The sequence below is a fragment of the Haliotis asinina genome, chromosome 12, assembly GCF_037392515.1.
Source record: "Haliotis asinina isolate JCU_RB_2024 chromosome 12, JCU_Hal_asi_v2, whole genome shotgun sequence".
Classification (NCBI taxonomy): Eukaryota; Metazoa; Mollusca; class Gastropoda; order Lepetellida; family Haliotidae; genus Haliotis; species Haliotis asinina.
This window is the reverse complement of record NC_090291.1, coordinates 15292868-15308096: the sequence shown is the minus strand read 5'-3', so window position 1 is coordinate 15308096 and position 15229 is coordinate 15292868. Positions and strand designations below refer to the sequence as shown.

Sequence of the window (15229 nt, the reverse complement as noted above, 5' to 3'; positions counted from 1 at the left end):
ATTCATAAGTCAGTGAGGGTGTGTTTGAGTCGTATGTAGGGGTGTTTTGAACCCTGGTTTGCAGTTTCTGGGTGACTGTTCAGCTTAGAAAGATTGTGTTAATGTTTGCAAATGCGTGATCAGATCCATTGTTTAAGTGTAGTTTCTTTTGCTCTGTAATATATCTGTAGCCAACCATCGCTTTGGTGGCTCACTGGTCGGTTGGTTGTTTAACGCCGCAATATTCCAGCTATATGGCGCCTGTCTGTAAATAATCGTGCCTGGAACGGACGGCCCAGTGATCAACAGCATGAGCATCGATCTACGTGATCGGGACAGTATGATAGGAAGCAGCCATGTTTGACCACCTTTCCCCTACCTCGTATCTAAGGACAAGCACGGGTTGCTGACAACCAATGCTAACCCGTATATCCAATGGGTCGATACTAACACAAAACACTACGAATTGTTTCCAATGACAAAAAAACCTCCAAAGAAACAAAACAAACGATATCAAGATGTTTAATTGTTTATTCTCCACAATGGGTGCAAGATATCAACGCCTCCCTGTCACGTACTGGCACGTGCTGTACGTCATCGTCACCATCTTGCACATGAGGCCCCTACAGCAACCGGTCTGTGGGTAGCCCCCAAGGAAGCTGTTGCATTGTGAACCGGCTTGGAGACACTGTGAACAGGAAGTGAAATGAGCGTTTGTCGTTATGGAAACGTGTTAGCACCACCATTCATTATCACGGTACTCCCAATTATACTGTCACACACCACAGTATATTATATTTTGAACTTAGTGAATTTAAGGGTACAGCGAAATATTTGGAGGGGGGGGGGGGGGTTTAGGCCATTGCTGCATGTGCAACGAGAGTTTGTCGTTATGGAGGCGTGTTTGCGCCACCATTCATTATCACGGTACTTACGATTATAGTATCATTTAGAAAATTATTGTTATAACAAAGTGAAGGGGTATAAATATTTCGTGGGTTCTGATCATTCCTGTATGCTTTACTCGAACAACGAACTGTGGTTAGCGCGAACTGAAATTAGAGGTCACTTTGAGATTGTTATAACCATTTTTTATTGAATACGAAGTTGAAGACGTATCTTATACGTCGATCATACTAATATCTGCATGGAAGATACTTATATCTAATCGGATGGTACTTTCACATCTCATTGATAAAATAATTGTGCGTTAATAATCGATACACAGACTGAATTGTCTTGTGAAATTTCTACCCTAGTTGTGTATAGTGTATGTACATTGACCGTATAGTATGAAAATCGATCTTTTCGATGACATGTGTCGAAAAGGTCAGCGGGTGTGACCCAGATTTCACTAATAGCGTCTGACCCTCTGACAAATCTGGTAGATTCGCCAGTGGTCAGATAGAAATCACCAACCCGCCAGCCCCAGTGTCTGACTGAATATCGAACACTGTCTTTGTGTAAAGTTGTTACTTGTGGCGTGTGACACTTGTTTGCTGTTTACAAATCTTATGCTTGTCATCATATTATGTTAATAATTTAAATGCCAATTATAAGAAATGTTAAATCTGAGATGTTTTTTCAACTTCATTCTGTGGGTCCTGTGAATTTTCAGTGGGTCAGACAAACGCCTAAACTTACAGGACCCAGTGTCCTGTTACTTTGAAACACAATCGTGAACACTGCTGACTCCCTGATCCCTTTAGTCACTTACAACAATCATGGGTTTCTAAAGATCAGTTCGCTTACTCAAGAAAATTTGAGAAATATTACTGGATGATTTTAAAGTAGATATTGCCTTCTTCCAAGTAGATTATGAAATCATGTACCTCAATGAAACTATTTTCTAGGTAGATGGTAATTTTTGTTTACACTGTGGTACTAATAGGCTTCTATATGAAATAAGAGAATAACAAAGATCTCGACCCCCTTTCAAAAACACAAAACCCCGAGATCTTTGTTATTGATATTAATTACCAATTAGTTTGAACTGGTCTCCTGCAACCATGACGTATACTACTGAATAGTAAGTGTTAGTGTTTCGGTAAACTGGTGACAGGAACCAAGTTTAATGCATCAACACATTTACTTCTTTAACTGCGATACAAATATACCAAAGTGTTATCCGGTTACATACCCTGCCCAGTTGAGCGTCTGCGCCAGCAACAAGAAGGACCAGGATCATCGCAACGTAAAGTTTCCCAGTCATCGTAAGATACAGATCTGGCAATGAGCACACATTAATTGGTTAAGATTACGAAGAAAATTCAAATGATGTTCATCTAATGCCACAGATTTGGATTTCCCATCAGTCTTTTTTTTCTTTTATCTTTTTGGTTTATTTCTTTATATTTTTCTTATTGTTTTTCTTCAAAAGGGGCGATATCTCTTTTGACTTTAGTGGGGTCACGATCATAGCAGCCAAAAATACTAACCTGACCATTTTGACCTAAGGCCCGTTCGGATATATTCATTTGCAAATCTAACTGAGCGTGCAAATTCCAAACATATACATTAGCTGACAGAGGCGTATTTTAACTTGCAAGAACTTTGTAGAATCATAATTTACAAGCCTAGCAATTAATTATGACATTAAAGATTGAACAGTGGCGGGTTTGTGGATGTCAAGTTATCTAATATGATTAACACGACATATCGGAGTGTATTCCTGCTTCTTCAACAGGTTAGTTGGTTGGTGTTTTACGCCGTACTCACCAATATTACAGCTATATGGAGACGGTCTGTAAATAATCGAGTTATACCTGACAATCTAGTGATCAACAGAATGAACATCGATCTGCGCAACTGGGAACCGATGACATGTGTCAACCAAGTCAGCGAGCCTGTCCAGACGAATCCTTTAGTCGCCTCTTATGACAAGCATTGGATGCTGAAGATCAATTCTAATCCTAAATCTTCACAGGTTCCTTCATCAGGACTACTGCACTGATGAAGGAATACGAATATACTAAGAAACGCCATGCTTTAATTTGATATTAAAGAGGTGTCAACCAACAAATTGAAACATTCACTTACAGATCAACGGTGCCGATGATGTGCTTCCTCTGGAGGTCTGTAATGAGTTGGTGAGGAGGGTCTCCGACTTTTATACATTTTTCATGCAGACTTTAATAACACGTTATCTGATGGTCATCACAGTCATTATTGTTGTATCTGGGACATATGACAATCACTGTCGAAAGGTCATATTGAGGCCACAGATGCTAATTGTCAGTAAAATGTCAAATACGTCACGTGGACTTGACACTTGCGATAAAGAGAATCGTACGTTTTTGACAGGATGGTACATTAGAAGTTCAAACAATAATTTTCAGAACATGTTTTGAAAACTTCAGCTGCACGTACGTAAAATCATTATTAAAAAAAATCTATGTTTACATGTTATTGATACGTAATTTGAAGTATGAAACTACACACATTTGAATATAACTTGAACAGCGCGTGTTCAAGACCTCAGCACTTTTCACATATGGTAATTTATGCAAACTATTTACATGTTTCTTATGTAAAAGACCCCATAACATCAATCCTTTAGTATCCTGGCATCTTCATGTGATACAGTGTGAATTTTGTTTAATATATATTATTTATAAAAAATAGTTTTAGAATTGTGAATATTGATGCTTTAAGCTACTTATTAGACTGGGGGGTTAATTTATAAATCACATTTCGGCCATCTACCCAATGGTAGGTATAATAAGGAATAAATTCAATAGACATTTTGGAAGAAAAAAACAACAATCACCTGACCTCTATAGGTCATTGCTATGTAATAGCCAATCAGAATTCTCAGGAAGTTTGCGCGACAATGCGGATGAACTTCAGTTCTATTTCCGAAAATGTTTAAATGCGTGTTTGTTTATAACGGATAATAATCTATATTGAGGCATAACAAAAACGTTTAATAAGTGCCAACAACATGACACACCTCTCTCTAGAACCCGAATTATCAAAGCTTGAAAACCCGTACTACATTTGTGACGTCATAGAGGCGTGACGTCACAGAAAGTTACTATCCCGAGCCATCGGGCCGCAAGCGGACGTGCCCACTATCTCGGAGACGTTTCCTTTATCGAAATGTCGACAATACTCAGGTTGAAGAGTATCTCCAATCCTTCAATCGTCGTTAATTATCGTAAGTATCTGTTGCACATTTTTACACAATTTTCAGAATAAAATTGACTCGTGGCATGGAATAGATTATTCTTTGCCGGGAGCCTATACACAAAACTCTCGTAACACTACGCCAGTGTTAAGGTAAAGCGTTACGATGGGTAGTAACTCTGCGAATACTTTCTTCAGGTCTCCATAATTATGTTAAGTTATAATGTTATTAATGATGAAAAATTATTTGTAATAAACTGTGTTTATAATGTATTAAAAGGGCTTTTAGAAGGTCCGAAGTATTTCCATATGTTTTAATTCATAATGTTGAATACCCCGCGAGGATCCGGTTAGAACTGGTCTTGAACAAGCCACGCTCGTCGTAAGAGGCGTCTAACGAGATCGGGTGGTCAGACTCGACCGACGCTCATGCTGTTGATCGCTGGACTGTCTGGCCTAGACTCGTTTATTTACTGACCGCCGCCATATAGCTGGTATATTGCTGAGCGCGGCGTTAAACAACATACAAACTAAGAAAACATAATGATGTATTATGGGCTTAGCTTTGTGCAACATATGAGTTTTGTACTATCCGTGTACACACAGCTGCGATGGGGTTAAGTCACAGAGCGACTGGCAAAACTGTGAATGAATGTTTCATGCCTGGGCTGATACAGCTTTAAATTGACGTGTTTTTACGTGTAAGCTATTATCCCAGTTGTATATGTGAGCAATCAGCAGTGCCACTCGTTTTAACCATGTCAAAGACTCGACCCCCATTACAGAAGGGTAAATGCGATTCCAGTTCTGGTTTACCTCGACAAGACTGCAAAACTTTCATGTTTCGGTATTGCAGACAAGCACTCTTTCGCCAGGGTCCCTATTCAAGCAGGTTTTTTGGGGGGGTTATCTTGGGGATTGTTCGTCTGCATGCCTTTTTGGGCTATCTCTTGAGCAAATATGTTTACAAAATCTGGTAAACAAATCAGTATATCTATCAACGTAGCTATCCATAAGGACTGATATTAAGATATGGATCAGCAGCGCTTGGGAATGATAACTTTGACAATGGGCCGCCATTTTCAGGAGTATCACTCATTTTCTGAAGTGAGAATGGGCCATTGCCCTTGTGTCAATTATAAACTTCAAAATTTTAATGGGCCATTTTTTATTCTAATGAACAAAATGACCCATGGCCCCTGCTTTTACCAATCCCTGAGTCAGTACACATGTAGAATTATGTACATGAGCCTATTTATTATTTGGCATGTGTTACTCGGTTCCAAATATATATTCAGCAGAGGAGTTTACAGACGAAGAGAGTATGTATTTCTTGGTCAGCACATCAAGATTTTGAACAAGAACTTTAAAAAGTCACTTTCAGACCATCTTATATATAGCTTGAATCTTATCAAATTCTAATGATATATTTTTATGGTAACTATATTGTTTGTTATATTTTAGTTTAGTTTTATGCCACACCCAGCAATATTCTAGCTATATGGTTAGACTATATAGTGACCTGTAAATACTCCATTGTGAACCAAACAATCCAGGGATCAACAGCACGATCATCGATCTTCGCACCTGACAACCGATGACGTGTGTCAACCAAGTCAGCGAGTCTGACCACCTGAACCCATTAGTCGCTTCTTATGACAAGCATTGGTTTCTGAAGACCAGTTCTAACCCAGACCTCCACCGATTGTTTCATTATGAAGGAAACTATTGACATCTTGATGCCACTAGACTTGACTCATAACATGCTACATGTGTACTGTATTACGCGAACTATATATGATTTTAATTATGTGTTATGTTATTGATTTCAAGTTCGATGTAGCCATTATTGTGACAGGCAATGATCCAATCATTGTGGCTACGGTCGACAGAGACGATTCTTCTGATCAGGGTACTCATTAAAGGGGAGCTAGACTGGGGAAAATGACAGCCCCATGTTGATTGGAGTAACTGTAACACCGAAATGTCTGCTTATACATATTTTATCACATGTTATGTATTTCAGTCTAACAGTAAAATGTGAACTATTTACACCGGGACAATCTCAAACAGGCACAAACTATTATTAAAGGTTTGGGCAAACAACGTCCCTTTAACTGCTGTACTAACGCACATGCTGGTATTACAGCATATTTGTGTGATTCTTCAAAGGCATTTAGAAGTTGGCGTTGAAGATGGGATTTAGAAGATGAGGGGACTAGGATAATCCCCGAAACATCGTGAAATAAACTCATATATAACATATTTGTGACTTACAGACATGTCTGAGATTCTGAAATCAATTACTGTCAGGTTGACAAATTTCACCAGATTAAATCACAGTTGATCTGGCAGTGGGACAATATTTCTGTTGAAATTAGGCTATCAGCTGTGTGCTTTATATACAACCTAAAACAATGGTTTCACGTGCCAGTGAGGGATGAGCTGTATACACGGTGTAGTGACTGTAATCCTTCACTGCTTGGCTTGTTTTAATTGTTGTTTAAGGTGGAAAATTGGTATAACGTTTATTTCTGGACTGGTGCATATAATCAGGGGTTCAAAATTCTTTTAAGCACCACTTGCCACAGTGTGACCTTCAGAAAGAAACACGTCCTCACTAATGTTTCATTTGCCCTGATTTTATGACATAATCAAGAGTGGTGAATAGCAAAGAAAGAAAACTCTACTTTGTTCTTATTGCAAAATTTATAATTTATAGTTACATTCAAAGAGGTATGATATGAAATCCAAGTTTGTTTGCAATTTGAAACCATAAGTGGAAATTATCTAGCAGCCCACGGACAAGTAAGATTGCCATTATTTGATTGCCCGAAATGCAAACTGATTTGTCCCATGCGTCGGGCGATGGGATTTTTTAACCCCTGATAATAATGACAACATTACTTACTACACCCAGAGATAGGCCTGTTTATATTATATTTATTATGATATTCATAAATTTACACTGTTATCTCAAAGTTAATATTGGATATGGAGCAATGGCGCCACGTTTCTGTCACCAATTACAACCTACTGACAATCAAAGTCGTTGTTATAGTAATGCCTCGTCCAAGTCTCACGTGATATGCTGAGTCAGTGTCTCTAACAACTAATGGTTAACTGCTTGTTATAAATATTGCGCATTATGGTCTCATTGTTTGTTGGGACATGCTAAGGCAGCGTCGCTATTGACTGGTGATTAACAGCTTATTAAATACTTATGCATCATAGTCCTATGCTCTGCAGTGCCATAATGGTATTAGTTTTAATGAGTGATGATTAACTGCAAGTTAAATATACCATGCATCATAGTCCCTTTGTTGGGCCATGTTAAGTAAGTGTGTCTAATAGATAATTATTAACTGCCTGTTATGAACAATCCATCAGATGTGGTATCTTAATGTTGCTGTCTAATTACAGCAGTGAATAAATATTTGATGCACTGAACAAAATAAAAAATAGTATAATGGTTATAGCATAACATTTTACTGCAAAGTTTGTGATTGAGTTTAGGTCTTTTTAGCAATATTTCTGCAATGGGCGTCATACATTGTTCCCATGTGGGAAATCGAACCCAAGTCTTTGGCATGACAAGCAAACACTTAAACCACAAGGCTACCCTACCACCCCTACAGAGTTTGTGATTAATATATATTTTACATACTTGCCATGAAAAGTTTAGGGTCACCAGTGTAAACGTAGACACTTACTTTAACTGTTCTAAATTTTGCAAAATATTCTACACTGTTTAAAGGTCCTGTTTACACATGAACTGATGTATTGTAAAACAAATTCATATCGTTGAAAAGATTTTAGTCATGAGTTCAGTAAATGATGAGTCAGTGAAAATTGGCAATTTTTTAACAAAACTTTACACCAAAACGCAGCTGTTCACATGCATTATATCTCCATTATTTCATGCAATTCATCTGCATAACGTTTGTTGTTGGTTCCTCTAAGTTAATGGAGAAATCAGCCTTCAGTGTAACCACACACACAAGCGCATGCGCACACGCACGCGCACACACGCACACACACATGCGTCAGTCTAAACTTTTGATCCGGAGTATATAATATAGACCATCTATCAGTGCAATAACATGAATTAATTAACGGCTATGTTGATTTCAAAGCATACACCATCGACTGTTTCTGTGAATATAAATTCTGGAAGTTCATGCCAGAAATAAACTAGTAAAATAATTATGTTCAAACTGTGGACTAAACAGAAAAAGTCTGGTTTGGGTGACATTACAACATTGTCCTAGTGTACTTAGTTATCTATTGATGCAAAAACCCTTACTCAGCATTAACAATATTATAGTAGGTTGAGTAGACTAATGCTTAGTCTCTGAATATGTAATTTTGATTGTAACAAACAAATCTATTTGACTGAAACCTGGGGTTATTTTATTTAGAGCCCTAGCACTGCAGGGAGGGTCAGGCTGTAGGGAGAACAATGTGTTTCTGGGACTTTGAAACAGACTGTATGTAGGGTAGCCTAATGGTTAAATCACACTCATGGAATGCCTGTTTGATTATCCACATGGGTAAAATGTTTGAAGCCCATTTTTCAAGTGTACTCATCTCTGATATTACTAAAGTATTGCTAAAAGCAGCGTGAAACACAACTCACTGTAGTATGTTGCGCTGAGTCATCATTTTTGCAGCAAAGCTAGCTGATGATTCAGCATCAAGTCAGGTCCAAAACTATCAGAGTGATTTTTCTTGGAAACTCTAGGTTACTGAAATTAGTAATGCACTTTTGGAATGCCTTGGAAGTACATAATTTGTTTACATAGGTATTTGGGTTCAAGTTCAATTTACCTGGAAAAAACTCCACAGAGGTTGACCAGCAATTGCCTACTGTTGCTGAATTGCCGAATATCAAGCACTAACATGGCTGTATTGTTCAATATCAAGTACTGACAAGCCTGAATAGTTGAATATCAAGCACTAACTAGCCACTGCTGTTGAAAGTACTAACTAGTCTGAATTGTTAAATGTCAAGTACTAACCTGTCTATATTATTGAATATAAAGTACTAACTAGACTGCATTGTTGAATACCAGGTGCTAACAAGACTGTATTGTTCAATATTAAGTACTAGCTAATCTGCAATGTTGAATGCCAAATACTAGCTAGACTGTATTACTGAATACCATGTAATAACTATCCAGGCTGTATTGTTGAATATGTGGCACTAACTAGAATGTATTGCTGAATACCAAGTACAAATACACCTTTATTGTTGAACATCAAGTACTAACCAGCCTGTACTGGTGAACATCAAGTACTATCCTGCCTGCATTGTTGAATATGAGGCACTAACTAGAATGTATTGCTGAATACCAAGTACAAATAGACCTTTATTGTTGAATGCCAAGTACTAACTAGCCTGTATTGGTGAACATCAAGTACTAACCAGCCTGCATTGCTGAACAAAAAGTACTGACTACTCAGTATTGCTGAACACCAATTACTAACTACACTGTATTGTTGAACATCAAATACCAACTATTCTGTATTGTTGAATATCAAATACTAACTAGACTATTGTTGAATACCAAGTACTAATGAGCCCGAATAGTTGAATATCAAGACTCTACTGTTGAATACTGAGTACTAACTAGCCTGAATTGTTAAATGTCAAGTACTAACCAGTCTGTATTGTGGACTATCAAGTACTATCCTGCCTGCATTGTTGAATGCCAAGTACTAACTAGCCTGTATTGGTGAACATCAAGTACTAACCAGCCTGCATTGCTGAACAAAAAGTACTGACTACTCAGTATTGCTGAACACCAATTACTAACTACACTATTGTTGAACATCAAATACCAACTATTCTGTATTGTTGAATATCAAATACTAACTAGACTATTGTTGAATACCAAGTACTAATGAGCCCGAATAGTTGAATATCAAGACTCTACTGTTGAATACTGACTACTAACTAGCCTGAATTGTTAAATGTCAAGTACTAACCAGTCTGTATTGTGGACTATCAAGTGCTAACAAGACTGAATTGTTCAATATTAAGTACTAACTAACCTGTATTGTTAAATGCTAAGTACTAACTAGACTGTATTGCTGAATACCACGTACTAACAAGTCTTGATTGTTGAATATCAAGTACTAACCAGCCTGTGTTGTTGAATATGAAGCTCTAACTAGACTGCATTGTTGAATATCAAGTACTAACTAGCCTACTGAAACTACTGTACTCAGACGTGTACCTCAGTTCATGCAGATATGAACAATTATTTTACATTTTGTACGGATCTAATCTTGTGTTTCAGACTGAACTTTACATTCATTTGGTAACTCATCCAAACTGGGTATCTATGTATATACTATTTTAGACACGGGTGAAATACAAAACCACCCCTTCAAAGACAGGATTTTATATAGATGTATATAAAAGTAACACATGGGTAAACAAAACCGACGGTTATGTACAACGTCGGTGTCTCCTCACAGCCTTTGAAAAGCATCAAGCAGAGCGTCTGGCCTCAACAAAATAGAGAGTTTGCTCAGTTACAGGTTCCACCTACCTTTCAAGCGGACCTTCAATCACTCTTTTGAAGCATTCTACGACCGTATACTATAGGAAGTATCCTCCATTAGATTTGAAGCGTTACCGTAGTGGGAGCCATTTTTGTTTAATCTCAAAGGGAGATCACTCCACCTAAATCGTGAAATAGATGTGAAGATTCAACAGTCCCATATGTTCGAACCCTGTTTAGTTTCCAACAGTCAAAAATGAGTTTTAATTTTTCAAATTGTTTATGTATTTCATCGTCCAAGAAACTGTAATTTATTGTATTTCGCAAAGAATATAATTATGAAAATGAGAAAGTGATATATATTTGACTCCTAGCACGAATAATTCAGTCAGTACATCTCTTGCGACGGTTTTCAAATGTATGCGTCACACATGTTGTTCTCCTAATCATGATACCCTTGAAGATCAACCCCTCGGTACACAGGTACAAAAAACACGTTGAAAATGTTCATACACATATACAATGGCCAAAATGCAGGTCATAAAAGTACTTAAAGATGCAGGTCATAGAATACATGTCGACATGTTATAGAATTATAGTGGAGGGATTATGGATAATTAATGAGCACTGTGATATAATACCTTAATTTGACCACGTCGCCACCCAGTAGTTATAATCAACGCCTGCATATTCTTCCTTTCAAGGTGGACGTACGAGGTTCCTCTCCAAGACGGTCGGACCCCATAATGTTGCTGCCAAAACATGGGGAAATTATTTCAATTCGTCTGGGGAAGAAGTGGAAAATATCCAAAGCCCATCAGTTCATTCATCTGCCCCGAGCGGTGAGAAATCTATTGATGATGTCAAGAAGAACCATGCTCGTCGAGGTCAAGGCTCACGCGCTATAAAGCATGCGGAGGCACTGAGAGAAGCGCGATCTGACCCTCACCTTGATCCATCAACGGAAAGCTCATCAGTTGATGAACATGGTCTAGCTCGATGGAAGAGTCCTTCTCCAAAATCTGCCGAGAGTTCGTCATTTCAAGACCCTACCCCAACAAGAGAGAAGGGTCCATCCGTTCATGGGCCCAGTTTTGACAGATCGAAGACTCCATCAGTTCCAAAGGCTGATCCAGCTCGAGGGAAGACTCCATTGCTTTCTAAAGCTTGCCCATTGAGAGGAAAGACTCCATCAGTTCAAAAGGCTGCTCCAGCGAGAGGAAAGACGCCATCAGTTCCTAAGGCTGCTTCACCCCGAGAGAAGACTCCATTGCTTCCTAAGGCTTCTCCATCTCGTGGGAAAGCTCACGAGCCTGCCCCATCCCGAGCAAAGACACCATTGCTTTCTGAGGCTTCCCGATTGCGAGGACAGACTCCATCAGTCCAAAAGGCTTCTCCATCTCGTGGGAAAACTCCATCAGTTCACGAGCCTGTCCCATCCCGAGGGAGGACACCATTGTTTTCTGAAGCTTCCCGATTGCGAGGAAAGACTCCATCAGTTCAAAAAGCACCCCCATCGGGTGGAAAACCTCCATCAGTTGCCAAGGTCTCCCCAATGCGAGCAAATACTACATCACTTCAAAGGGCATCCCCATTGCGAGGAAAGACTCCATCAGTTCACAAGCCAGCTCCATCCCGAGGGAAGACTCCATTGCTTCCTAAGATTGCTCCACTGCAAGAAAAGACTCCATCAGTTCACAAGCCAGCTCCATCCCGAGGGAAGACACCATTGCTTTCTAAGATTGCTCCACTGCAAGGAAAGACTCCAACAGTTCACAAGCCAGCTCCATCCAGAGGGAAGACTCCATTGCTTCCTAAAACTGCTCCACTGCAAGGAAAGACTTCATCAGTTCACAAGCCTGCTCCATCCCAAGGGAAGACACCATTGCTTTCTAAGAGTGCTCCACTGCAAGGAAAAACTCCAATAGTTCACAAGCCAGCTCCATCCCAAGGGAAGACACCATTGCTTCCTAAGATTGCTCCACTGCAAGAAAAGACTCCATCAGTTCACAAGCCAGCCCCATCCCGAGGGAAGACTCCATTGCTTCCTAAGATTGCTCCACTGCAAGGAAAGACTCCATCAGTTCACAAGCCAGCTCCATCCAGAGGGAAGACACCATTGCTTTCTAAGAGTGCTCCACTGCAAGGAAAGACTCCATCAGTTCACAAGCCAGCTCCATCCCGAGGGAAGACACCATTGCTTTCTAAGAGTGCTCCACTGCAAGGAAAGACTCCATCAGTTCACAAGCCAGCTCCATCCCGAGGGAAGACACCATTGCTTCCTAAGATTGCTCCACTGCAAGAAAAGACTCCATCAGTTCACAAGCCTGCTCCATCCCGAGGGAAGACACCATTGCTTCCTAAGATTGCTCCACTGCAAGAAAAGACTCCGTCAGTTCACAAGCCAGCTCCATCCCGAGGGAAGACACCATTGCTTCCTAAGATTGCTCCACTGCAAGAAAAGACTCCATCAGTTCACAAGCCTGCTCCACCCCGAGGGAAGACACCATTGCTTCCTAAGATTGCTCCACTGCAAGAAAAGACTCCGTCAGTTCACAAGCCAGCTCCATCCCGAGGGAAGACACCATTGCTTCCTAAGATTGCTCCACTCCAAGAAAAGACTTCTTCAGAACAATCACTTGCTCCAGCCCAAGCAAAAACTCGATTAGTTCCCGAGCCTGTTTCGGTCCGAGAGAAGACTCCATCAGTTCGTAAGGATGGTCAATCCCGAGTTAAGACCCCATCAGGTCATGCGCTTGCTCCAGCCCGAGGGAAGACTCGATTAGTTCCCGAGCCTGCTCCATCCCGAGAGAAGACTCCATCAATTCCCAAGCCAGCTCGAAGGAAGATTCCATCAGTTCATGTGCCTACTGCACCACTTGACAAAATGTCTGGGTCAGGGAAGACCTTCGCCGTCAAGACTCCACGGCATCGTGATGACAGCCTGGAACCTAACTTTGTTGGCTATTTGATCAGAGGGTACCAGTTCGAGATACCAATCAGCTCGGGTGGGGCGGCTGTCGTATACCGAGTAGAGAAGGACGGAAAATACTACGCGGCAAAGGTTTCTAGACATAAATGCCACCGTGATGGCTTCATACAACGTACATGGGAAAATGAATTCAAAATGTTAGGATCATTGAACCACGAGAACATCATCAAAGCCTACGAACTATTCCAAGAAGATGGTAGGATGATTATGATCATGGAGCTAGTTATAGGATATGACATGGATCACTTCATTCAAAGCCATTCCCTCAAATGGAGAAAGAAGTACCTCAAATCCATTGCAAAACAAATTTTTTCAACCCTCAGATATCTTCACAGTCAAAATATTGCTCACAGGGACATCAAGCCAGATAACATCCTTATAGGTCCAAAATATATGATTAAGCTCATTGACTTTGGCGGGGCACTTAATCTGACGGAGGAGAAGACACCCGAACATAGACTTCCTACCTTCTACACGCCCGTCTACGCTCCACCAGAGGTACATATTGAAGACATGCGTGCTACAAAGGACACATGGGCAAGATCATTTGATGTATGGAGTGCCGGTGTGACCATCTACGAAGCCCTTACAAGGAGTTTCCCATTTCCTATAAGACGTGAGCTCATAACCGACATGTCCTTCTTCTACAAGGGCCCAGACTTTGCAGCTTTGAGAAACATTGACAGCGATGTTGTGAACCTTGTGAAACGATGCTTAGATTTGAATCCATCAGGTCGAATCACAGCGAGACGTGCCCTGGATTCAAAGTATTTCTGGGGCGTCTTTTGAACAGTATGAGATTACAACTCCCTTATGTCGAACCTGGTGCTGGATCCCACCTGTGCCCATGCTTGTCGTATAAGGCGAATAAAATGGGTATTAGGTGGTCACAATTGCTGCTAAGAAGTGACAATATGCACTCGGTTGGGTGACCACCGGGGACGGATGTCCGAGCAGCTGCGATGTAATCGATTGCGTGATCGTACCCGACGAAGTGGATCGATGCACACTCTCCTACCAGTGGATTGTCTGGTCCAGACTCGATTGCGTCCCAGATCGCCGTAATGTAGTTTGAAACGCACTGACAGCGGCGTAAAACAACATTCATTAGGAGATTAACATACGATTTCTTCTAAAAAAATCTTACTATCTTTGAAAAGGAAATCGTATGTTAGTCTACTTGTTCAGCATCATCGACAGTGTTCCTTATATGCAGATCGTACTTTATTGGGGTTTTTTTTGTCATTGGATTTGATTAGATTGTCTAATGATTTCATTACGTGTATGTTTATTTGATAAGTGATTGTTGGCCATCCTTAGATGGTATGTCCCAAACTTGTGTTATACACACATCTACATCGCATGTCACGAGCGTTGATATTGTCAAAGCCTCCCAGCGTGACCCAAAATCGGTCAGCGAACTGATAATTACGTGTGTGATGGGAGTAACAGACTGCTCAGCTTCGCTTCTACCAAGCTTTGGCTTCCTCTGAAAAGTCACGGCTCATTCTGGGACGTACGTGAAAGACTAATGTTCCAGCACAAATTTGTGATTGATGTTCCCTGTAGCATGAGCGCAAGGAACTGCAGCTTATTATCTGTATGGATTACGCGCTGC

At 40.3% G+C, this 15229-nt stretch overlaps 1 protein-coding gene and 1 long non-coding RNA gene across 2 annotated transcripts; one reads left to right on the top strand and one right to left on the bottom strand.

Annotated features, from left to right (window-relative positions):
* Positions 1 to 498: 498 nt before the first annotated feature.
* On the bottom strand, positions 499 to 2205 carry LOC137258543 (uncharacterized). Its single transcript, XR_010954634.1, has 2 exons — positions 2120 to 2205; positions 499 to 667 (listed from the first exon to the last, which is right to left on the bottom strand). It is a non-coding gene; the product is annotated as an uncharacterized lncRNA (long non-coding RNA).
* Positions 2206 to 4080: 1875 nt separating this feature from the next.
* On the top strand, positions 4081 to 14400 carry LOC137258542 (cyclin-dependent kinase 12-like). The gene is made up of 4 exons (XM_067796251.1): positions 4081 to 4138; positions 11324 to 11705; positions 12204 to 13057; positions 13502 to 14400. Exons 1-4 carry the CDS (start codon positions 4081 to 4083, stop codon positions 14398 to 14400), a joined length of 2193 nt encoding a protein of 730 aa, XP_067652352.1.
* The last annotated feature ends 829 nt before the right edge of the window (positions 14401 to 15229 follow it).

What these genes read in the sequence shown, in the direction of transcription:
- LOC137258542 (XM_067796251.1), top strand. Translation starts at nt 4,081, where the DNA reads ATGTCGACAATACTCAGGTTGAAGAGTATCTCCAATCCTTCAATCGTC. An exon ending in TTCAATCGTCGTTAATTATC is followed by an intron (nt 4,139 to 11,323) that starts GTAAGTATCTGT and finishes CTTCCTTTCAAG; the next exon opens with GTGGACGTACGAGGTTCCTC. An exon ending in AGGGAAGACACCATTGCTTC is followed by an intron (nt 13,058 to 13,501) that starts CTAAGATTGCTC and finishes CTGCACCACTTG; the next exon opens with ACAAAATGTCTGGGTCAGGG.